At 36.5% G+C, this 26,762-nt stretch overlaps 1 protein-coding gene across 10 annotated transcripts in view; it reads right to left on the minus strand.

Annotated features, from left to right (window-relative positions):
• Window positions 1-26,762, minus strand: part of STPG2 (sperm tail PG-rich repeat containing 2) — a 671,193-nt gene that overhangs the window by 475,703 nt on the left and 168,728 nt on the right. For all 10 annotated transcript variants that reach the window (XM_074396474.1, XM_074396472.1, XM_074396473.1 and 7 more), the window contains one exon: window positions 18,172-18,264. In XM_074396474.1, coding sequence (XP_074252575.1) covers window positions 18,172-18,264 — 93 coding nt within the window. The remainder of the gene's footprint in view (window positions 1-18,171; window positions 18,265-26,762) is intronic.

The following is a 26,762-nucleotide window of genomic DNA, read 5'->3' on the forward strand; positions in this document are numbered from 1 at the left end:
GTTGCAGCCTCCTCTGGTCAGACCTCTAGGTGTGGGACGGACCCAGGTATTAAGGTCTAGAGTGGACCCCCCTAAAACCTGCAGCAGCCCTACAGAAGAGGAGTCTGTTAGAAGAAAAACAAACATAAAGAAAAAAACAACAATGAAAACCACCTCACAAAAAACTCATTCAAAGATCACCAATCTCAAAAATAGAAAGTAGATAAGCCCACAAAGATGAGAAACAACACAAAAACACTGAAAACTCAAAAAGCTATAGTGCCTCTTCACCTTAAAATGATCAAAATGCCTCTCCAGCAAGGGCATAAAACTAGGCAGAGGCGAGACGGCTGAATTGAAAGAAGTAGGCTTCCGAAGGTGGGTAATAATGAACTTGGCTGAGTCAAAGGAGCATGTTGTAACCCAATGCAAAGAAGCTAAGCATCCAGATAAAACAGTACAGGAGCTGATAGCCACAATAGCCAGTTTACAGAGAAACATAACCAACCTGATGGAGCTGAAATGCAACACAAAAACTTCACAATGCACTCAGAAGTATCAATACTAGAATAGCCCAAGTAGAGGAAAGAATCTCAGAGCTTTAAGACTACCTTTCTGAAATAAGACAGGCAAACAAGAATAGAGAGAAAATACTAAAAAGGAATCAACAAAACCTCCAAGAAAGGGGTGGGAGCGGTGGCTCACGCCTGTAATCCCAGCACTTTGGGAAGCCTAGTCAGGCAGATCACAAGGTCAGAAGATCTAGACCATCCTGGGCAACATGATAAAACCACGTCTCTACTAAAAATACAAAAAAATTAGCTGGGCATGGTGGTGCACACCTGTAGTCCCACCTACTGAGGAGGCCGAGACAGAAGAATTGCTTGAACCCAGGAGGCGGAGACTGAAGTGGGCCGAGATCGCGCCACTGCACTCCAGCCTGCATGACAGTGCAAGACTCCATCACAAAAAAGAAAAAAAAAACCTCCAAGAAATTTGGGATAATGTTAAAAAAAAAAAAAAAAAAACCAAACCTATGAATGATTGGGGTACCTGAAAGAGATAGAAGGAATGGAATCAAGTTGGAAAACATACTCCAGGATATCATCTAGGAGATGACATGCACTGGCATTTTGTAAAGCTCTCTAGATGATTCTAAGAAGTTAAGAGTTATGAAACACTGGCCTAAACAAGTGACATGTAATTTTGGTTCTACCCTCAAATGGGAGAATCTAGTTGTAATAATGACCCAATAATACAATGCTAAAGAGGAAACGGATGCCTTTATGATAAAGCTTAGATAGCCTCTAAGCTTTGCTTGATAGCCTCTAGCAAAAAGTTGTTTTAGCACAACAAATTTACATCGATGTCTATCTTCCAAGAATGCTAAAAACACAATAGATATTTTATAATTGAGCTAAAATTCAGCTTTATCCTGAAAATAGTTTGTATAATTTAAGCTTCAAGGATAATTCAGAGAGCTGTGACAGAGACAGAAACAGGCAATGAAAGAGAATAAATACGCTGTCCTAGAAAGTTAACAAATGATTCCATTTTTTTTTTTCATCACTATCAATCACTTTATTAACTTTAAGAATAAGCTCAGTTTACTTCCTTCCAAACCTGTATCTGCCTAATCCATCACTTGAGCTGTATTTTTAAATACTTAAATGCTGTTTGTCTGGAATTAAAGCAAATGAAGAAGTTATAAGAACTGATTGGTTTTGGATGCATTAAAATTAGAAATACCAGTTAGAAATCCAAGTTGAGACATCAGATAGACAAGTATGCATATGTCCTAAGTCAAAGAAGAGGATAGGCTACAGACATAAATAACTTATTGGGTTCTTGACCTATAGAACAGTTCTACTCCTCGGGCATATAATAATGATAGTATAGCTTTAAATTATCGATTAAGATTACAGTGCACGATGATAGGTAATTCCAAGTTTGGCAATATTCCCAAGGGTTATTAGTAGTGGAACACACACCTCCACATCATGGAATAATAGTAAAAATACTCATTCCATATAGGGCCTTCATCATGTTACTAAATATAACAAATATCAGAATCAATAGGTTTCAAATTCTAAAACTTACTAGTGCATACATAAATGCCAAAATGTTTTACATAATCTGATGCTAAATTTGAAATTTAAGTGTGAACATATTAAATTTAATAAGCAAATTTAAATGAGCAAGTTGAAAAAAAATTTTAACATTTACAATAATTTTTAAATCCTGATTTCTAACGTTTATTTCAATCAGAAATAACATAAAATTATAATTGCAAATCCTAAGTATTTTCAAGCTCAAATCAAAGCTGTACATTCAGAATAAGGTATTGAAAGTAAAATTTCTAAGATATGTAACAGCTATGAAATGCAGACCAACATATCCAATATAATCAAACCTTTGAAATGATTTATCTGAACTGGATACACACAATGCTTGACACCAACAAGCAAGAAAATCTCCCTCTATAGAGTTGTTTTCAGAGTAATTTTTGTCTGAAAGTAAATTTTTACCTCAAGTTAAACTGATTGCTCATCATATATTCTTAGTAATCTCTTTTAAGGTCTGTCCCTTATAGGAGCTAAAATGCTGAGTTGTAAGCTCCATTGTTCAGTTCAGAGCTGCTGTGCAGGTGCACTGAAGTCTGCTGCAGTGGAACTCATAACCACCGTTTTTTCTCAGTTGCTCTACCTGGGAAGGTGGGGCTTTATTTATAAGTTCCTGACATTCTGCTGCCTTTTTTCAGAGATGTCCTGCCCAGCAAGGAGGTTGCCTAGTCACAGTCTGCCAGCAAGGTGTTGCTGAGCTGCTGTGAGCTCTGACTAGCTACTGTGTGAACTTCCTTGCAGTTTTGTTTATAGGGGTAGAGTTAGAACTGCCTTGGTAATGGCGGTCTGCCTCAGTAATGGTGGACTATCTCTGTAATGGCAGACTGCCTCAGTAATGGCGGATTGCCTCAGAAATGGCGGACTGCCTCAATAATGGCAGACGCCCTTACCCCGACAGAGCTGGACCATCCCAGGTCCAGCTGTGCTTGCTGTGAAATTCTAAGTTCAGAGCATTTCAGAATGCTGGTCTTTGTAGGGGTGGGACCAGACAAGCCAGATCACCTGGCTCCCTGTTTCAGCCCCCTTTTTTTTCAGTTGAATAGGTGACTGTGTCTCGCAGGGAGTTGCCAATTGAAATGGCACCCAGATTTGTCTCAGTTTTTGTGCGGAGACCTGCTGTGCTGGTTAAAATGGCCCTGCTGGAGACTCATGGTGCTTTTCTGCCCAGGAATCTCCTGGTCTGTAGGCAGTAAAAATTCATCTGAAAATGTGGTGATCACTCACACTCTGTGTTTTCGCTGGAAACTGCAATCCAGAGCTGTTCCTATTAGGCCATCTTGGATCCTCCTCCCTCAAAACAGCCAGCTAGCATCAAAATTGCAGGATCAAATTCACACATAACAATATTAATTCTAAATGAAAATGTGCTAAATGCCCCAATCAAAAGATATAGATAAAAAGCCAAAACCCATTGGTGTGCTGTATCCAGGAAATCCATCTCACATGCAAGGATACACATAAGCTCAAAATAAAGGGATGGAGGAAGATTTACCAAGCAAATGGAGAGTAAAAAAAAAAAAACAGGAGTTGTAATCCTAGTCTCTGATAAAATAGACTTTAAACCAACAAAAATCAAAAGAGACAAAGAAGGACATTACATAACAGTAAAAGGATCAATGCAACAAGAAGACCTAAGGATCCTAAATATATACGCACCCAATACAGGAGCACCCAGATAAAGCAAGTTCTTAATGACTTACAAAGAGACTTAGACTCCCACACAATAATAGTGGGAGACTGTAACACTCCACTGTCAATATTAGAAAGATAAATAACACAGAAAATTAACAAGGATATCTAGGACTTGAACTCAGACCCGGACCAAGCAAACCTAACAGGCATCTACAGAACTCTCCACCCCAAATCCACAGAATATACATTCTTCTCAGCAACACATCACACCTACTCTAAAATTGACTACATAATTGGAAGGAAATCACTCCTCAGCAAATGCAAAAGAATGAAAATCATAACAAACAATTTCTCAGACCACAGTGAAATCAAGTTAGAACTCCGAATTCAGAAACTAACTCAGAATCGCACAGCTTCAAGGAAACTGAACAACTGGCTCTTGAATGTTGACTGGATAAACAATGAAATGAAGGCAGAAATAAAGATGTTCTTAAAAACCAAAGAGAATGAAGACACAACATACCAGAATCTCTGAGACACAAGTAAAGCAGTGTCTAGAGGAAAATATATAGCAACGAATGTCAACATGAGAAGCAAGGAAAGATCTAAAATCAACACCCTATCATCAAAATTCAAAGAGCTAGAGGAGCAAGATTAAAAAAACTCAAAAGCTAGCAGAGGACAAGAAATAACTAAGATCACAGCACAACTGAAGGAGATAGAAACATAAAAAAAAACCTTTCAAAAAAAAATCAGTATATCCAGGAGCTGGTTTTTTGAAAAGACCAACAAAATAGACCAACCGCTAGCCAGACAAATAAAAAAGAAAAGAGAGAAGAACTGAATAGATACAATAAAAAACAAAAAGGGGAACATCACCACCAATTCCACAGAAATACATACTACCATCAAAGATTACTACAAACAACTCTATGCACATGTATCAGTAAATCTGGAAGAAATGGATAAATTCCTGGACACTTGCACCTTCCCAAAGTTGAAACCCTGAATAGACCAATAACAGGATCTGAAGTTAAGGCAGCAATTAATAGCTGACCAACAAAAAAATCCAGGTGCAGATGGGTTGACAGCTGAATTCTACCATACATACAAAGACGAGCTGGTACCATTCCCTCTGAAACTATTCCAAAGAATACAAAAAAAGAAAATCCTTACTAAATCATTTCATGAGACCAACATCATCCTGATACCAACACCTGGCAGAGACTCAACAAGAAAAGACAAATTCAGGTCAATATCCATGATAAACATAGATGCAAAAATCTTCAATAAAATCCTGGCAAACCGATTGCAACAGCACATCAAAAAGCTTCTCCACCATGATCAAGTAGGCTTCATCCTGGGGATGCAAGATTGGTTCAACATATGCAAGTCTATAAACTTAATTTACCACATAAACGGAACCAAAGACAAAATACATGATTATCTCAATAGATGCAGAGAAGGCCTTTGAAAAAAAGTCAACAGCGCTTTATGCTAAAAACCCTCAATAAACTAGCTATTGATGGAACTTATCTCAAAATGATAAAAGCTATTTATGACAAACCCACAGACAATATCATACAGAATGGACAAAAACTGGAAGCATTCCCTTTGAAATCTGGCACTAGACAAGGATGCCCTCTCTCATCACTCCTATTCAACACAGTATTGAAATTTCTAGCCAGAACAGTCAGGCAAAAAAAAAAAAGAAATAAAGGGTATTCAATTAGGAAAGGAGGAAGTCAAATTGTCTCTATTTGCAGACAACATGATTGTATATTTAGAAGACCAATCGCTTCAGCGAAAAATCTCCTGAAACTGATAAGCAACTTCAGAAGTGTCTCAGTATACAAAATCAATGCGCAAAAATCACAAGCATTCCTAACACCAATAGCAGACTTAAACAGAACCAAATCAAGAACAAACTGCCATTCACAACTGCTACAAAGAAAATAAAATATCTAGGAATACAACTAACAAAGAATGTAAAGGACCTCTTCAAGGAGAACTACAAATCACTGCTCAATGAAATAAGAGAGGACACAACAGATGGAGAAACATTCCATGCTCATGGTTAGGAATAATCAATATCGTGAAAACGGCCATACTGCCCAAAGTAATTTACAGGTTCAATGCTATCCCCATCAAGCTACCAGTGACTTTCTTCACAGAACCAGAAAAAAAAAACACCTTAAACTTCATGTGGAACCAAAAGAGAGCCCACATAGCCAAGTCAATTCTAAGCAAAATAACAAAGCAGGAGGCATCACACTACCTGACTTCAAACTACACTACAAGGCTACAGTAATCAAAGCAGCATGGTACTGGAACCAAAACAGAGATATAGACCAGTGGAATAGAACAGAGGCCTCAGAGGCAATGCCACACATCTACAACCAACTTATCTTTGACAAACCTGAAAAAAACAAGCAATGGGGAAAGGATTCCCTGTTTAATAAATGGTGTTGGGAAAACTGGCTAGCTCTGAGCAGAAAGCAGGTACTGGACCCCTTCCTGATACCTTACACTAAAATTAACTCCAGACACATTAAATACTTAAACATAAGACCTAACACCATAAAACCCTAAAAGAAAATCTAGGAAAAACCAGTCAGAACATAGGCATATGCAAGGACTTCATGACTAAAACACCAAAAGCATTGGCAACAAAAGCCAAAATAGACAAATGGTACCTAATCAAACTCCAGAGCTTCTTCACAACAAAAGAAAACAGTCACTAGAGTGAATTGGCAACCAACAGAATTGGAAAAAATTTTTGCAATCTACCCATCTGACAATGGGCTAATATCCAAAATCTACAGAGAACTAAAACAGATTTACAAGAAAAAAGCAAACCCATTCAAAAGTGGGTGAAGGATATTAAGGGACACTTTACAAATGAAGACATATATGAGGCCAAAAAACATACGGAAAAATGCTCATCATCACTGGTCATCAGAGAAATGCAAATCAAAACTACACTGAGATACCATCTCATGCCAGTTAGAATGGCGATCATTAAAAAATCTGGAGACAACAGATGCTGGAGAGGATATTGAGAAACAGGAATACTTTGACACTGTTGGTGGGAGTGTAAATTAGTTCAACCATTGTGGAAGACAGTGTGGCGATTCCTCAAGGACCTAGAAAGAGAAATTCCATTTAACCCAGCAATCCCATAATTGGGTATATACCCAAAGGATTATAAATCATTCTATTATAATGACATGTGCACGGGAATGTTCATTCCATATGAATTTTTAAAGTGTTTTTCTAGTTCATTGAAGAACATCATTGGCATTTTCATTGAAATAGCACTGAATCAACAACTTGCTTTGGGCAGTACAGCCATTTTAACAATATTAATTCTTCCCATCCATGAGCATCGTATGTTTTTCCATTTGTTTGTGTCTTCTCTCTTCTCTCATTTCTTTGAGCAGTGTTTTGTAATTCTCATTGTAAAGACCTTTCACCTGCCTGGTTATGTGTATTTCTAGGTAATTTGTTTTGTGACCTTTGTGAATGGGGTTCATTCATGATTTGGCTCTCAGTTTTATTACTGTTGTTCTATGAGTATATTAATGACATTTGTAGATTGATGTTGTATTCTGAAATTTTTATGAATTTTTTATCAGCTGAAGGAGTTTTTGGGCCAATACTGTGGGATTTTCTCAATATAGGATCACTTAGTCTGCAGATATAGTTTGACTTCTCTTCCTATTTGGATGCATTTTATTTTTCTCTCCTGCCTGATGGCTCTCGCTAGGAATTCCAATACTATGTTGAATAAAAGTGGTGAGAGAAGGCATACTTGACTTGTGACAGTTTTCAAAAGGAATGCATACAGTTTTTTTATATTCAGTATAAGGTTGGCTATGGATTTGTCCTAAACGGTTTTTATAATTTGAGGTATGTTCCTTCAACACCTAGTTTACTGAGAGTTTGCAACACGGAAGCATGTTAAATTTTATCAGAAACCTTTCTGAATCTATTGAGATAATCATGCCATTTTTGTCCTTAGTTCTGCTTATGTGATAAGTCACATTATCTATTTGCATATGTTGAAACAACCATCAATCTTGAAAATAGAGCCTACTTCATCATGGTGGATTAGTTTTTAGATATGTTGCTGAATTCAGTTTTCAAATATTTTAATGAGGATTTTTACATCAGTGCTCACTAAAGATGTTGGCTTCAATTTTTTTAATTTTGGGGTTTGGTGGGTTTTTTGTTTTCTTTTTTTTTTATGTGTTTCTGTCAGGTTTTGACATCAAGATAATGCTTGTCTCATAGAATGACTTGGGAAGTAGTGCCTCCTCCTCAATTTTTTGAATAGTTAATGTAGGAATGATACCAGCTCTTCTTTGCACATCTGGTAAAATTTAGCTATGACTCTATCAGATCTTGGGCTTTTTTTTTTTTTTTGGTTGGTAGGCTATTTATTACTGATTCAACTTGAAAACTTGTTATTGGTCAGTTCAGGGAATCAATTTCTTCCTGGCTCAGCCTTTGGAGGGTGTATGTGTCCAGGAATTTATCCATTTCTTCTAGGTTTTGTAGTTTGTGTGTACAGGTGTTTGTAGCAGTTTCTTATGCCTGTCTTTATTTCTGTGGGGTCTATATTAACATTCCTTTTGTCATTTCTAATTGTGTCAACATGAGTCTTCTCTCTTTGCTTCATAAGTCTAGCTAGCGGGCTATGTGTTTTACTAATTTTTTTGAAAACCAACTTCTGGATTTGTTGATCTTCTAAATTTTTTTTGTGCCTTGATATCCTGCAGTTCAGTTCTGATTTTTGTTATTTCTCATCTTGTACTAGATTTGGGGTTGATTTATTCTTGCTTCTCTAATTTTCTCAGTTGTGAAGTTAGGTTGTTAATTTGAGATCCTTCCAACTTTTTTTTGAATTTTATTTTATTTTAAGTTCTGGGATACATTTGCTCAACATGCAGGTTTGCAACATAGATAAACGTGTGCCACAGTGATTTGCTAGCTACCCATTACCTAGGTATTAAGCCATACATGCATTGGCTGTTTTTCCTGATGCTCTCCTTCCCTTTGGGACCCAAACAGGCCCCAGTGTGTTTTGTTCCCCTCCCTGGATTTGGTTTGCCAGTATTTTATTGAAGATTTTTGCATCAAAGTTCATTGGGGATATTGGCCTGAAGTTTTCTTTTTATGCTTTGTCTCTGCCAGGTTTTTGTATGAGGATGATGCTGGCCTCATAAAATGAGTTAGGGAGAAATCTCCCATTTTCAGTTGCTTGGAATCATTTCAGAAGAAATGCTATCAGTTCTTCTTTGTATCTCTCGTAGAATTTTACTGTGAATCCATCGGATCCTGGGCTTTTTTTTGGTTGGTAGGCTATTTACTACTGCCTTAATTTCCAAAGTTGTTATTGGTCTATTAAAAGGTTTGGATTCTTTTTGCTTTAGTATTGGGGTGGTGCATGTATCCAGGAATTTATCTATTTCTTCTAGATTTTCTAGTTTGTTTGCAAAGAGCTATTTATAGTATTCTCTGATGGTTGTTATATTTCTGTGGGGTCAATGGTGATATCCCTTTTATCATTTTTTTATGTCTACTTGATTATTCTCTTTTTTCTTCATTATGCTAGCTACATTAACTTTGCCCACAAGTTAATGTAATCTCTTCATAGTTTCACTAATTTTTTCAAAACCCAGCTCCTGGATTCATCAATTTTGAAATAATTTTTGCATCTCCATGTCCTTCAGTTCCACTCTGATCTTAGTTATTTCTTGTCTTCTGCTAGCTTTTGGATTTCTTTGCTCTTGCTTCTCTAGTTCTTTTATTTGTAATATTAGGGTGTCCATTTGAGATCTTTCTTCCTTTCTGATGTGGGCATTTAGTGCTGTAAGTTTCCCTCTTAACACTGCTCTGGCTGCATTCCAGACATTCTGGTAGGTTGTCTCATTATTCTCATTGATTTCAAAGAAGTTATTTCTTTCTGCCTTAATTTCAGTATTTACCTAGGAGTTATTCAGGAGCAGGTTGTTCAATTTCCACATAGGTGTATGGTTTTGAGTGAGATTCTTAATCTTGAGTTCTAATTTGATTGCTCTGTGATCTGAGACTGTTTTTTAAGATTCCCATTCTTTTGCATTTGCTGAGAAGTGTTTTGCTGCCAATTGTGTGATCAATTTTAGAGTAAGTGCCATATAGCACTATAAAGAATGTATATTCGGTTGTTTTGGGGTGGAGAGTTCTGTAGATATCTATCAGTTCAACTTGATCCAGAACTGAGTACAAGCTTTGACTACCCTTGTCTTGATGATCCAATGTTTACAGTGAGGTGATAAAGTCTTCCACTATTATTGTGTGGTAGTCTAAGTCTCTTTGTAGGGCTCTAAGAACTTGTTTTATGAATCTTGGTGCTCCTTTATTCAGTGCATATATATTTAGAATGGTTAGATCTTCTTATTAAATTGATCCCTTTACCATTATGTAATGTCCTTTTGTTTTTTTGTTTTTGTTTTTGTTTTTGTTTTTTCCTAATCTTTATTGGTTTTAAAGTCTGCTTTGTCAGAGACTAGGATTGCAACCTCTGCTTTTTTCTGTTTTCCATTTGCTTGGTAAATCTTCTTTCATCCCGTTATTTTTAGCCTCAATGTGTCTTTTTGCATGAGATGTGTCTCTTAAATACAGCACTCCGATGGTTCTTGACTCCATCCAATTTGCCAGTCTGTGCTTTTAAATTAGGGCATTTAGCCCATTTACATTTAAGGTAATATTATTATGTCATTAAATTTGATCCTATCATCATGATGCTAGCTGGTTATTTTGTCCAAAAGTTAATGCAGTTTCTTCAGTTTCATTGATCTTTGTACTTCAATGTGTTTTTGCAGTGGCTGCTACCGGTTTTTCCTTTCCATATTTAGTGCTTCCTTCAGGAGCTCTTACAAGGCAGGACTGGTGGTGATGAATTCCTTCAGCATTTGCATGTCTGAAAATGATTTTATTTCTCCTTCACTTAACTTTTGTTTGGATGGATATGAAATTCTGGGTTGAAAACTCTTTTCTTTAAGAATGTTGAATATTGGCACCCACTCTCTTCTTGCTTGCATTCTTTCTGCTGAGAGTTTCACTGTTAGTCTAATGGGCTTCCCTTTGTAAGTGTCCTGGCCTTTATCTCCGCTGCTCTTAATATTTTGTTTTTCATTTCAACCTTGGAGACCATCTGAGGATTATATGTTTTGGGGTGGTTCTTCTCCTAACATATCTTACTGGGATTCTCTGGATTTCCTAAATTTGACTGTTGGCCTGTCTTGCTAAGTTGGGTAATTTCTCCTGGATGATATCCTGAAGTGTGTGGAACTTGGTTCCATTCTCCATCTCTTTCAGGTATTCCAATTAGTCATAGGTTGTCTTTTTTCCCAAAGTCCCAAGGTTCTTGAGGGTTTTGTTTGTTCCTTTTCATTCTTTTTTCTATAATCTTGTTTGCCTGTCTTATTTCAGCGAGACAGTTTTCAAGTTCTGATATTGCTTATTCTTGATTGATTCGGCTATCGATAGTTGTGTCTGCATTATAAAGTTCTCATGTTGTGTTTTTCAGCTTCATCAGGTCATTTATTTTCCTCTCTGACCTGAGTATTCTAGCCAGAAGCTCCTCTTACCTTTGCTTATGGCTCTTAGCTTCTTTGCATTGGGCTATAACATGCCCCTTTACATCAGCAAAGTCTGTTAACCACCTTCTAAAGGCTACTTCTGTAATTAATCTATCTCATCCTCCATCTAGTTCTGTAGCCTTGCTGAAGAAGTGTTGTTATTATTTCCAGGAGAAGAGGCACTCTGCCCTTTGAGTTTTCAGTGGGTTTTGTTGTTGTTGTTGTTGTTGTTGCTATTGATTCTTTCTCATCTTCATGAGTTTGTCTACTTTCAATCTTTGAGGCTGCTGACCATTGGATGAAGTTTCTGTAGAAACTTTTTTTGTTGATGCTGTTGTTGCTTTATTTGGTTTCCTTTCAATAGTCAGGTCCCTCTTCTGTATGGCTGCTGTGGTTTACTGAGGGTTTACTTAAGGTCCTATTCATTTGGGTCCCTCCTGCACCTAGAGATGTCACCCAAAAGGGCTGGAGAATAGCAAAGATGGGTGCCTGCTTTTTCCTCTGGGATCTCTGACCTTGAGGGATACCAACCTAATGCCAGTAGAACCACTCCTGTATAGGGTGTCTGCTGACCCCTGTTGGGGGCTCTCACCCAACTTGGGTGTGCACAGGAACCAAGACCTATTTACGGACATTTGGTTGTCCCTTGGTTGAGGGGATGTGCTGCAGTTGGGGCTAACCCATTCATCTAGGCTGCCAGATTCCTCAGAGCTAGCAGGAAAAAAGACTTATTCTGCTAGTCCATAGAGACCATGGGCACCCCTTCACCTAGGGGCTCAGAACCAAGGAAATCAGAGTTCTGTCCCTAAGCCCCTAGCTGGAGTTGCTGGTGTTCCTGCAGGTAGACCCAGCCCAGTGAGCAGGTATGGGTCAGTCTGTCCATCATCTGCCATGGCTGGTGTGTTGCACTGTGAGGAATACCTCTTGGAACCAATCTATCCACTCTCCCCAGCACCAGCAGGAAAAAAACAGTGACCTGGAGCTACAGTGATGGCTACTTCCCTTCACCCATGAGAGTTCAGTGTCTTAAGCAGCTAGCAGCTACAGTGATAGCTGCCATCCCTTCCTGGGAAGCTCAGTTTTCTTAGGCAGCTGGCAGCTGTAGTGATGATGACCATCCCTCCCTTGGGGAGCTCAGTTGTCTTAGGCAGCCAACAGCCTCAGTGATGGCTGCTGCCTTTCTCCCATGGAGCTCAGATGTCCTAGACAGCAGACAGCCACAGTGATAATGGCCACATTTTCCCCCAGGAACTCGGTAGTCTTAGCCAGATTCCAGTCAATTTACTATTGAGAATCTGCACAGCTCTGTGGTTGGGACCGCAGTGGAATCTTTTGATCTGTGGGTTGCACAGATCCATGGAAAAAGTACAGCTTCCCAGGCTAGGTAGCACACTCACTCACTGCCTCCCTTGGCTGGTGCTGGAGGTGCCCCTTGCGCCATGTGGCTCTCAGGTGGGCTGACACACCACCCTGCTTTTTCTAGCTCTCCATTGGTCATGCAAACCACCTAGTCAGTCCTGATGATGGAACTTGGATACCTCAGTAGCCAGTGTAGGATGTGCATGCTGCTTTGGTTCTTCTCAGTAGGAACCTCTGACCACCACTGCTTCTAGTAGGCCACCTTGGCTCTGCCCCTCCTTTTCAACTTTTTAATGTGGAAATTTAGTACTATGAATTTTCCTCTTAACACTGCCTTAACTGTATTCCAGAGTTCTGGTATGTGATACCTTTGTTCTTAATACTTTTCAAAGAACTTCTTGATTTCCACCTTAATTTCTATTTACCTAAAAGTCAATCAGAAGCATGTTGTTAAACTGCCATATAATTGCATGATTTTGAGTAATTTTTATAGTCTAAACATCTATTTTTATTGCTCTGTGGTCCAAGAGTGTGTTTGGTATGATTTCAGTTCTCTCACACTTTTTGAGGACTGTTTTATGTCCAATGATGTGGTCAATTTTAGAGTATATGCCATGTGGCAATGAGAAGAATATGTATTCTGTTGTTTGGAGATGGAGAGTTCTGAAAAGGTCTATCAGATCCATTTGGTGCAATGTTGAGTTTAGGTCCTGAATATTTTTGTTAATTTTCTGACTCAATAATCTGTCTAATATTGTCAGTGGAGTGCTGAAGTCTTGTGTGGGAATCTATGTCTCTTTTTAAGTCTCTAAGAATGTGCTTTATAAATCTGGGTTCCCCTTGTTGGGTGCCCATGTATTTAGAATAGTTTGGTCTTGTTGCATTGAACCCTTTACCATTACATAACGCCCTTCTTTATCATTTCTGATCTTTGTGGTTTCAAATCTGTTTTGTCTAAAATTAAAATTGCAAACCCTGCTTTTTTCCTGTTTTCCATTTGCTTGGTAGATTTTCCTCCACCCCTTTAATTTGAGCCTATGAGAGTCATTACATGTGAGATGAGTCACTTGAAAACAGCATATTATTGGATCTTGCTTTTTTATCTAGCTTGCCTTTCTGTGGATTTTAACTGAGACATTTAGCCCATTTACATTTCATGTTAGTATTGATATCTGTGGATTTGATACTGGCATTGTGCTTTTAGCTGGTATTATGTTGGCCTGTTCAAATGGTTACTTTACAGTAACACTGGTCATGTGTGTTTAATTGTGTTTTGCATTAGCTGGCAGTGGTGCTTCCCTTCTATATATAGTGCTTCTTTCAAGATCTCTTGTAAGGCAGGGCTGGTGGTAATAAACTCCCTCAACATTTGCTTATCTGAAAATAATCTTATTTCTCCTTCACTTAGGAATCTCAATTTAGCTGGACATAAAATTCTTGGTTGAAGATTTTTTTCTTTAAGAAAGTTGAATATAAGCTCCCAATCAATTGGCTTATAGGATTTCAGCTGAGAGGTCAGCTGTTAGCCTCATGGAGATCTCTTTGTAGGTAACCTGCCCTTTCTCGCTAGCTGCCATCAAATTCTTTCTTTCATTTCAACCTTGGAAAATCTGTTAGCCTCACAGAGATCCCTTTGTAGGTAACCTGCCCTTTCTCTCTAGCTGCCTTTAAATTCTTTCTTTCATTTCAACCTTGGAAAATCTGAGGATTCTGTGTCTTTCTTGGGGATGATCTTCTGGCGTAGAAACTTGCAGGAGTTATCTGTATTTCCTGAACTTGACTGTTAGCCTCTCTAACAAAAATGTGAAAGTAGTCATGGGTAATATTCTTAAATATGTTTTCTAAGTTGTTTGGTTTTTCTGCCTCTCTTTCAGGGATGCCAATGATTCACAGATTTAGCCTCCTTACATAAACCCATGCTTCTTGGAGGTTTTGTTAATTCCTTTTTATTCTTTTTTTCCTCATTTTGACTGTCTTATTTCAGAAAACTAGTCTTCAAATTCTGAGATTCTCTCCTCAGCTTGGTTTATTAATACTTGCAATTGCATTATGCAACTTTTTATTGTGTTATTCAGCTCTGTCACACTTGGTTGGTTCTTTTTTATAACAGCTATGTCATCCTTCAGCTCCTATATCACTTTATTGTGATTTTAAAATAAACCAATTTTAAAGCAGGATTTACATTAACATTATTATTCCCTATAGAGCCAAGTAGTGTGGCCAACACAAGTGATGAATTTTATGTCATCAAACTCCTTCCTCTTGAAGAATATGTCATGCATGAGCTAAAATGACTTCTTTATTAATTTGTTTTCACTTTACTTTGTCTAGGAAATGCTCAGTTTATATTCTTCTTTGTCTTTATGTCACCCCACTTTTTTTTCCCATTTTTTATTTTGATGGAGCAACTCCACATATGAAGATATAGAGATACTGAACTTTCTGAACCATGGCATATCAGAAAGTTATTTTCTTAATTCATTTAATTAAAATTTTAGGTAGAGGGAGAACTCTATATCCAACATTTTCCCCTGAGAAATTTAAGAAAATATTACTTCATCATGTTCTAGCCTTGAAATGTTACTAATGCTGCTAAGCAAATATCTGACATAAGTCATATTTCTCTTCCCTTTGTAAGTTACCCAGTTACTTTACTCTGTGGAAGCTTCAAGGATGTTTTCTTTAGTAAGGATCTTCTGAAATTTTTTTTTTAAAAAGTAAAAAGGTCATACATATTTTTATATTTATCCTCTGGCATTTTGTTGAGTTACCCAGATTAATACCTTATGGTTTTATTCAGCTTGAAATAATTTTATGTTTTCTATATCAAACATTTAATTATTTTCTCCAATTTCTCCTTCTAGAATGCTTGGCAAACACATGTTTGGCTTGTGTTCATCCTCCATTTTTCTTTCTTTTTATAATCAACTAATGCTTATGTCATAGTTTTTTTAAAAGAAAAAACTATTTGGGATCTTGTAAAAGAAATAAGTCTTTCATCTGAAATCAGAAGTATGGAAGGGAACTATATTTTTTATGTAAAAATACAACTTGGAAAATTAAACTATCAAATCCGCCTTAAAGACTGCAGCATATCCATAACAAAATACCTGGGAGGTAAATTTTCTTTATTTTTATTTAAAGTAAATAATAAAGTTAATTCCATTATACCATATATTTGAGATATTATTTCAATTTTGTTTTGAGAGCAATAATTTGTATTTTTCATTACAAACATATTATATATGCACCTGTTTGAGGTGTATTGTCATTTACAAAAGAGATTCAAAAATCTAACTTTCTATGTGACTAAACTATTCTGCTTCTTGGATAACCAGAGTCCCACTGAATAATTTTAATTGCAAATGTATTGTGCCAGAGGAGACAACACTAAAAAGAAGTTTTCAGATCTAAAGAGGGACAAAATTAAAAGAAAAAAATGTTAAGTCAAAAAAATTGGGAAGCAACTTGTCTTCCTTCAGAGCAGATGTGCACCATCTTCTTCATTACAGACATAAAGTTTAACATATATATATGCCTTCCTATTGATGTTCTCCAAAATTTTCATTGTTTTTTCCTACTACCTGTGTTATAATAGAAATACCTTTGAATCCATTCAATAATTCCTAAGCATACAATATTTATATTCATAATAATTAGTCAGGGCATACTTCGAAATGGATCCTGAGGTGTGCATAAAAATGATTCACTTGAGAAATACAATTGAACTCTAAAATTCCTCAAGATGAAGAAATAATCCATTTTTAAAAGCACATTTAGTTAACAATTACTCAGAATCTACTATAAGTAAAGAAAATTTTTAGATGATTTTAAATGGTCTTTTGAATTTATAATTACAAAAAAATCTCATAGAATAGAACCTGATGCTAATTTTAACTATATCTCAAATTGCAATAATGCCTCAGGGGGGAAAAAAAAAAAGTCCATTCCTGAACAGCTTTCACCAAATTAATCTAATTCCTACGATTTCCAAGATGTTCACAGTTATATTAACTAGCACTGCATTTGTCATTCCCTTTAAGTAGTTCATCCTGATCTTGTTCCAGTTATGTCACAATCAGAAATATTATAAATCAACTGTTGCCATTATCTTACCTAGCAGAATTTTATTTCAGCAAGCTATACTATGGTCTCATTGATTAGCCACATTTTAAATCTTGTTTAATAATCCTGTTTTGTAATTTTTTAGTAACAATACCTTGCAAAGATGGTCCAATTTCTATAAAAATGTATTTTTTTTTATTTTTTTATTGCATTTTAGGTTTTGGAGTACATGTGAAGAACATGCAAGATTGTTGCATAGGTACACATATGGCAGTGTGATTTGCTGCCTTCCTCCCCCTCGCCTATATCTGTCATTTCTCCCCATGCTATCTCTCCCCACCCCCCCATCCCTCCCTCATTTCCCTGCAAGGGACCCCAGTGTGTGGTGCTCCCCTCCCCGTAAAAATGTATTTTAATAACACCTTGTTCGCACAAGTCTATACCATAACATTTGTCTTTGTTTGGGGTGCTATAACAAAATACCATAAATTGGGTAGCTTATAAACCAAAATTTATTTCTCACAGTTCTGTAGGCTGGGAAGCCCAACATCAAAGCACTAGCCGACTCAGCATCTGCAGAGGCCTTGCTTCCTCATAGACAGTACCTCCTCTGAATCCTCATGATAAAGCTCCCCTGGGCGTATTTTATAAGAGTGTTAACCCCATTTATGAGGTCTCCACCCTCGTGACATAATAACCTCCCAGAAATTGCCACCTCCTAATACCATCACCTTGGGAGTTAGGATTTCAACATATGAATTTTAAGAGGATACAAACATTTAGACCATAGTAACATTACCACTGGGTCCAACGTTTTAACTCTAAATTTTACTTTGATATATTTGTAAATTCAATCTGAAACAATTAACTACTCATTTTTAAATTTAATTTGCTTTACTGTTTTCAATTTAATCAATGTTAGATATTTATTAAAAATAGAAATTCAGAAAAATTTATAGCCACATCATTTAACATACAGTCAACAGGAGTAAAACTAAATCACTGAGGAGTCATAGATGACAAGATGAATTCACATTCAAAAGAGAAAAAATTTGCATTATGAGTAAAATGAGTTGAACCTACAGTAAATCTTTTACTCCATACACAACACAACAAGTTCAACTTTCATATATGTCCTAAGAATGAATGTTCTCTGACCCTACAAAGGACGTTCCATGTGATAATCTCTCATATAGTAATTCTATACTTTGGCTTAGCTTCAATAATTTTGTTGAACTTTAAAAATATAGAAGTATCAATCTAACCTAGGATATTACAGCAGGCTACCAGTTACCTCACTCAGGTCCTAACATAATTTTTATGTTATGCAGCCTCCTCCATGATTTCTATATAATGAAAATATTTGATAGTAAGAGTCTTCTTACCATATCTGATATCTTCATAGTTCTTTCAGCTCTTGACAAGAAAGCAGCATATTTGTTAGTCAAGTTAGGTAATTCATCAGAAATTCCACCATACTGTGAATATCAAAAAGCATGTTGAAAGAAGGGGTTAAAAAGAATACACCATTTATTTTCATCAATGCAAGAGGCACTATAAATAATAAGTTTGCAATGAAGGTCATCAATATTGTCTAGCATTAAAGACACATTTATTTTTAAAATAAAATTTTAAAAATACGATACAGAAATAAATGTCAATGAGATATTAAAATGGAAAAAGTTGATTATATGAAACTCTAGGTAAGTATAATGGATCTGTACACATTACTTAAATAGATTAGCCATACTCTAATGTCAAATTCAAACATCAATTCTTGTTGTATTTCATAACTAGCAAGTTGCTATCTCAATAACATATTAGTAAAATATATTTAGCCAATTACATAGTATTATTTGTTAACAATTTATTATTAATAAAAATATATTCACAATTAACAATTTTATTATGTTGTAATTATGGGTTAATAGATTTTCTAAGTAAAATGACCCACTTACTGTCTTAAATATCATAATTCTTTGTATGCATTGAAGATTTAAATTAATAGCTAGAAAAATCTAGTAATCTAATATTTTAATGAGCAATTAATCCTTGTGATACTCTAATTTGTCATACAATTTATTTGTATTCAGTTAATAAATGGAAAAAATGGCAGCAAATCCTCCAACTATGCAAAAAGGACAAGAATCTATTTTTCCTTTTTTTACATATTTTATTGTTTTTATTTCAGAATTTGAGATTCACAGTTAATATTTCAGAATTTGACACACAGTAGAGAATAGACATCTCTCTTTCTTTGTCCATTTTTTGGTAACATTAATTTACTAAAACATCCATTACCCACCTAATGTATTTATGACACAATCTGCCTCTCTACCCAAAATGCTGAAGATGGCACTTCTCCACTATTTTCAACACGATATTATTCCAACCTAACGACTCAAAATAATATAGGTAGCTTCTATCACTTTCAAAAATAGAACAATCACAGTCATGTCTTTTAAAAATGTGAAAGCCTTTGAATATAGAATATCTAAGCCAGCATTATTATTTTGTTTAGTTTTTAGATTGTTTGAAGCTAAAAAGCAACTTATTTGCATAATTTTTTTATTTCAATAGCTTTTGGAGTACAAGTGGTTTCTCCTTACATGGATGAATAGTATTGAGGTGAATTCTAAGATTTTAGTGCACCCATCACCTGAGTAGTGTACACTGTACCCAAATAAGTAGGTTTTTGTTCCTACTCACATCCTCCCCTTTCTGAGTCTCCAAAGTCCATTATGTCACTCTGTTTGCCTTTGTATACCCACGGCTTAGCTCTCACGTACCAGTGAAAACATACAGTATTTGGTTTTCCATTCCTGAGTTACTTCACTTAAAATAATGGCCTCCCATTCCATCCAAGTTGCTGCAAACGACATTATTTTATTGTTTTTTATGGCTGAGTAGTGTTACCCAGTAGTAATATTACTGCATAGTATATTACATGGTGTAGACCACATTTTCTTTATCCACTCATTTGTCAATGGGCACTAAGATTGGTTCCATATCTTTGCAACTGCAAATTTGGCTGCAATAAACATACACATGCAGGTGTCTTTGTAATATACTGACTTCTTTTCCATTGGGTAGATACCCAGTAGTGGGATTGCTGGATCAAATCATATATCTATTTTTAGTTATCTAAGAAATCTCCATAGATATTGTACTAACTGTTTTCCATAGAGATTGTACTAACTTACATTCCCACCACCAACATATAAGCATCCCCTTTTTATGACCCCAACATATATTGCTTTTTGTTTTTTGTTTTTTACTTTTTAACAATGTCCATTCTTGGATGGATACAGTAGCTGACACCTGTAATCCCACCACTTTGGGAAGCCAACTTAGGCAGTTCACTTGAGCTGAGTTCAAGATCAGCCTGAGCAGCATGGTGAAACCCCATCTCTACAAAAAATACAAAAATTAGCTGAGCGTGGTGGCATAGGCCTGTGTTCCCTTCTACTGGAGAGACTGAGGTAGGAGGATCACTTGAGCCTGGGAGATCAAGGCTGCAGTGAGCCACAGTCACATTAATGCACTCCAGCCAGAGTGAGAGAGTGAGACCCTGTCTTAAAAATAATAATACTAACAATATCCATTCTTGCAGGAGTAAGGTGGTATCTCATTGTGGTTTTAATTTGCATTTCCCTGATGACTAGCGATGTTGAGTATTTTCTCATACGTTTGCTGGCCATTTGTATATCTTCTTGTAATAAATATCTATTCATGTCAGTTGCCCACTTTTTCATGAAAGTATTTTTTTCTTGCTGATTTGTTTGAGTTTCTTGTAGATTCTGGATATTAGTCCTCTGCTATTCCAACAGTGGCCCTAGTGAGGGTCAGAGAAATTCACTGGCCACTGGGATAATGTTCCATGGAGGACCATATCTATCTCTGATGTACAAATGAGTTTGTACAGGGAGTCAGAAGTAGTAGGGGGCAGTAAACCCCATCCAGCTCCCACGCACTTGGAAAAGCAAGTCTCACACCTGCTGGCAGCAGCTATCTATCTTCTAAGTACTTAATACTCAGAATTCAAAATGCCAGCCCATAAGCCTTCCCCAAAGATACTGCAACCAGCTTTCAGGCCATGCTCCTTCCAGTCTGCCTGTAAAGCCACAGTGTGCAGCTCCTGCACTTGTGGCTGCAGCATACTTCCCACCTGTTCCCTGGTTCTGGCCAAGGGAACTCATCCTCACTGGAGAGTATATCATAAATTTCAACTGGGAGCTTCTCTCAACCTGCAACCACTGCCTGAGTTAGCTAGCAGACTTTTGAGAGATCCCCAATGACACAGAATCAGGAATGGCTTCCCTTGGTTTGCACTGGAGACTGAAAATGCCTGCAAGGCTCTTCCCACACTGCTAATACTTTTATATTCCCCACTGCTCCTTAAATCAGTTCTAGTACCGGGTAGAGTCACAGCATTCCCCCATGCGTGGATTGCCAGGTTCTCCAGTGTGGGTGCATATCCTGAAGGCATTCTCTCTGCCTTTCACACTCCGAGGACTTAGTTTTTCACATGGCTGTGTGGGCTGCAGCTTGCCACTTCTTTCAAAGGGTCTGTGATTTCTTTCAGTTTTCCTGTTAAGTTCCTGCCTTGCTTTTCAGAAAAAAAGTTCACAGTAAGAATTGCTATAAACTATTTTGTCTTTCCAAATAGAATAGACATGCTAATTAGTGCTTGTCTCCAATCTGCCACCTTGGAAAAAAAGATATTACAATAATTTGATTACTGTCATATATATGGTACTAGAAATTATTACATAAGAAAGCTCCAAAACATTTTGCAGTTTTTAGTGCTTAGGGGGTGAAAGTTAGCAACTTTGAATGACATTACCAAGAAATTAATTTCTCATTGGATGGCTTTCACTCTAGAGGAAATGGGTAGTTTACAAAAGATCACATTTCAACACAATTAATTAAAAATAAATTCAGGCAAAATGTAACAAAATCCTGTTTTTAAAGACATCATTGAGTTGTAGAAGTAGCATAGACCAAAAGGCTACAATTCTGACAAAAGTAGAACCTCTGAGAGGTGAGCTACTGGTCTGCAGGTATATTCTCCCTCAGGGCATTTTCTGATAAAGGCAACAGAGTAAACATTTGAGATTTGGCTTGGTGGAGAAAGGCCACTAAGGAACTGTGTCTTATTGGGCCAGAATGACAAAACTGCAAATTTTAGGAGCCTCAAAACACATGGCCTATTTCTTGACCAAGATATTTGTAATAAATAAAGGCAGTATGAGGCTAAAAATCTAAGTCAACAAATTGAAATACAGCGATATCAAAGAGTAAAGTTAAGAACCTGATAGAAAGAAGGGCCCTCAAAAACATCAGGCTCATATTTGATATCCCCAGAATACTACACTTCAGAAAATAAAACAACCAAGAGGTAAATTAAGTAATAGCAAAATGTAATTAGCACAGTTCATAATTGGATTAAGGTGATTTTATCTCACCTATATCTGCCTTGCAGAAGAAAGTATGAAACCTCCCTAGTAGAAAAATAACATCACTTAAAATCTTTACAATGTTTTATACACAGAATCTAGTATGCTATTAAAAATTATGGAACATGCCAAAAACAGAATGCATGATCAAAAATCAAGAGGAAAAAAAAAAAACATAAAATAACAGACTAATGGGTGAACCAGATATTAGAGTTTGCAGACAAAAATTTTTTGGAAACTATTATTAGTCCAGGTGCAGTGCATCATGCCTGTAATCCCAGCACTTTGGGAAGGCAAGGCAGGCAGATCACCTATGGTCAGGAATTCAAGACCAGCCTGACCAACATGGAGAAACCCCATCTCTACTAAAAATATAAAATTAGTTGGGCATGGTGGCACATGCCTATAATCCCAGCTACTCAGGAGGCTGAGGCAGGAAAATCACTTGAACCTGGGAGATGGAGGTTACGGTGGACTGAGACAGTGCCACTGCACTCCAGCCTGGATAACAAAAGCAAAACTCCATCTCAATAAAATAAAATAAAATAAAACTATGATTAATGTGTTCAATAAATAGAAAAGAAATAGTTAAAATCATAAAGAATTTGTCCTGAGAAATAAATTCTTTAAGAAATAATTAAACAGGCATTCTAGAAATAAAAAATACAATATCTAAAATTAAGAAGTCAGTACATTGATTTAGTTGTAGTTGAAATAACAGTAGTGAATTAAATTATAACTCAGTAGAAAATATTTAAACTGTATAGCATGAAAACAAAAAATTATAATACAGAAGAACGCTAAGAGTGTTTGAGGCATGGTGAATAGTTCCAACATATACATTTATTAGAGTCTTGGAAAGAACAGTAAGAAATGACATGACAAAATACAGAAAAAGATAATATCCAAGAATTATTTAAAACTGATAAAAGACATAAACCCAGAAATTCAAAGGTTCTGTAAACCTCAGGCAAATGTATTAAGAAGAAAAAAAACACTTCAGACACATCAAAGGTTAAAAACCAAAGATAATTTCTCTCTCAAAGAAACAATAAGCTGGGTTGCTTACTTCTTAATAGAAAAAAATGGAAAGTCTAAAATAAAAAAATATTATTAAGGTGCTGAAAATAATCACCAACCTAAAAATCTATACTAAAAAATAAATCATTCAAAAATAACAAAATACATTTCAGACAAACAAAAACTGTAATATTCAGCATCAGACTTGGACCAGAAGAAATGCTAAAGAGAGTTTTTCAGACAGAAGAAAAATGATTCCATTTTTTATAAAAATACAAGTGCAAAAAAAAAAATGAAGCCCAACAGAAAAATAAACGGAATCCACACAACAAAATAATAATACTCAAAAAACTTAAAATATATGGATTTAAAATGTGTGACAATAATTAAATAAAATACAAGATAACAAAATGGAGTTAAAATGTTCTAAGTTAGTCTTATTGAGAAAGTGGTAAAGGTCATCCTTTTTATTGGATTGCAATAGGTAACTAAAAAAATAGTAAAACAAAACTAGAAAATGTAATAGATGTTGACGAAATGGAATAAACTAAAATACTTCTTTAATATTTTATTTGATTATAATTTTTGATTAATCCAAGAAAGAACAAAATAAGGAAAAATGGATAATGGAAATCATGGCAGATGGGAGGTAGAACTAGATTCCATCCCACTTGGACGGACAGAGCAGTGTATGGAGTTTCAGGTCATGAAATTTTGCTCCAGATCTACTGTGGAAATAAATCAGGAAAGCTGAGAGAACACACAGACCCACTGAAGAAAGCAGACTGCTCCTACAGGAACTGGGAGAAACCTCAAATATTGTGCTGGTATCCATGGCTAAGAGACACATAGATGGTTCACATCACAGAATTGTGCAGACAACCCACTAGCCAGAAGCCTAATAGACCTGCTGGGTGGCTTGATCCAGAAGAGACATAACAATCACTACAGCTTGGCTGGCAGAAAGCCACATCCCTAGGAAAGTGGGGAGAATAATACATCAAGGGAACACTCCATGGGACAAAAGAATCTTGTTTCTTTTGAAACAGCCTGAGTCCTACACCTTTCCTCTGACAGTGCCTACTCTAATGAGAAAGAACCAAAAACCAACTCTGGTAATATGACAAAACAAGATTGACTAACATCCTCAAAAAAAATCACATTAGCTCACCAGCAATGGATCCAAATCAGGAAGAAATCCCTGATTTACCTGAAAAATAATTCAGAAGGAAGTTATTAAGCTAATCAAAAAGGCAGGAGAGAAAGGCAAAGCACAATTTAAGAAAATCAAAAAATAAATATATAAGAAACAAGGTCAGGCACAGTGGGCTCATGCCTGTAATCCTAGCACTTTGGGAGGCTGAGGTGGGCAGATTTCCTGAGGTCAGGAGTTCACGATCAGCCTGCACAACATGGTGAAACCTATCTCTACTAAAAAAAATACAAAAAAAAAGACAGGCATGGCAGCGTGCACCTGTAGTCCCAGCTTCTCAGGAGGTTGAGGCAAGAGAATTGCTTGATCCCAGGAGAGGAAGGCTACAGTGAGCCACGATTGTGTCACTGCACTCCAGCCTGGGTAACAGAGCGAGACTCCATCTAAAAAAAAAAGAAGAAGAAGAAGAAGAAGAAGAAACAAGGGGAGAAATACTCAATGAAATAAATAGCATAAATAAAAAACAATCAAAACTTCAGGAAACAATGGACACACTAATAGAAATGTAAAATGCTCTGGAAAGTCTCAGTAATAGAATGGAACAAGTAGAAGGAACTTCAGTGCTTGAAGACAAAGTTTTTGAATTAACCCATTCAAAGAAAGAAAAAATAATAAGTAAATATGATCAAAGCCTACAAGAAGTCTGGAATTATGTTAAACGACCAAACCTAAGAATAATAGGCATTCCTGAGGAAAAAGAAATTTAGAAGTTTGGAAAACATACTTGGGGAAATAACTGAGGAAAACTTCACCAGCCTTGCTAGAAACCTAGACATCCAAATACAAAAAGCTCAAAAAACTACTGGGAAATTCATCTCAAAAGATCATTGCCTAGGGGCACTGCCATCAAGTTAACTAAAGTTAACACAAGGAAACAATCTTAAGAGCTGTGAGGCAGAAGCACCAGATAACCTGTAAGGAAAAACCTATCAGATTAACAGCAGATTACTCAGCAGAAATCCTACAAGCTAGAAGAGATTGGGGCCCCATCTTCAACCTCATTAAACAAAGCAATTATCAGCCAAGAATTTTGTATCCAGTGAAACTGAGCTTCAGAATTGAAGAAAACATACAACCTTTTTCAGACAAACATATGCTGAGAGAATTTGCCACTACCAGGCCAGTACTATAAGAACTGCTAAAAGGAGCCCTAAATCTTAAAACAAATCCCAGAAACATATGAAAGCAGAACCTCTTTAAACCATAAATCTCACAAGATCTGAAAAACAAAAACACAACTAAAAAAAAAAAAAAAAAAAACAATCACCAAGTACAGTAGCTCACACCTGTAATCCCAACACTTTGGGAGGCTGAGGGAAACAGATCACTTGAGGTCAGGAGTTCGACACCAGTATAGCCAATGTGGCAAAACCCTGTCTCTACTAAAAATACAAAAATTAGCAGGGTGTGGTGGTGTGTGCCCATAATCCCAGTGACTTGAAAGGCTGAGGCATGAGAATTGCTTGAACCTGGAAGGCAAAGGTTGTAGTGAGCTAAGACTGTGCCACTGCACTCAGGCCTGGGCAATAGAGAGAGGCTGTGTCTGAAAAAAGAAGGAAAAAAGAAAAGAAAAGAAAGAGGAGAGGAGAGGAGAAAGGAATGAATGAACCAAGGTATATAGGCAACAAATAGCATGATGAATGGAATAGTACGTCACGTCTCAATACTAACATTGAATGTACATTGCCTAAATGCTCTACTTAAAAAGATACAGAATTGCAGGAGGAATAAGAATTTACCAGCCAACTATCTGCTTTCTTCAAAAGACACCTAACATATAAAAACTCATATAAACTTAACATAAAGAGGGGTTGGAAAAAAGACATTACATGCAAATGGACACCCAAAGCCAGTAGAAGTAGCTCTTCTTATATCAGACAAAACAAACCATAAAGCAACAGCAGTTTAAAAAGACAAAAAAAAATTATATAATAATAAAAGGCCTTGTTCAACAGAAAATCATAACATTTCTAAACATACATGCACTTAACACTACTAGACCTAAGAAATGAGACAGACAGCAACACAATAATAGTGGGCGACTTTGATACTTCACTGATAGCAATAGACAGGGAATCAAGACAGAGTCAACAAAGAACCTGTCAAAACTTTGGGATACAGCAAAGGCAGTGCTAAGAGGAAAATTCATACTCCTAAATGCCTACATCAAAAAGTCTTAAATAACACAAAGAGACAATCTAAGGTCACACCTCAAAGAACTAGAGAAACAAGAACAAACCAAACCCAAACCCAGCAAAACAAAGGAAATAACCAAGATCAGAGC

The sequence above is a fragment of the Saimiri boliviensis genome, chromosome 3 (genome assembly GCF_048565385.1).
Source record: "Saimiri boliviensis isolate mSaiBol1 chromosome 3, mSaiBol1.pri, whole genome shotgun sequence".
NCBI classification, from domain to species: Eukaryota; Metazoa; Chordata; class Mammalia; order Primates; family Cebidae; genus Saimiri; species Saimiri boliviensis.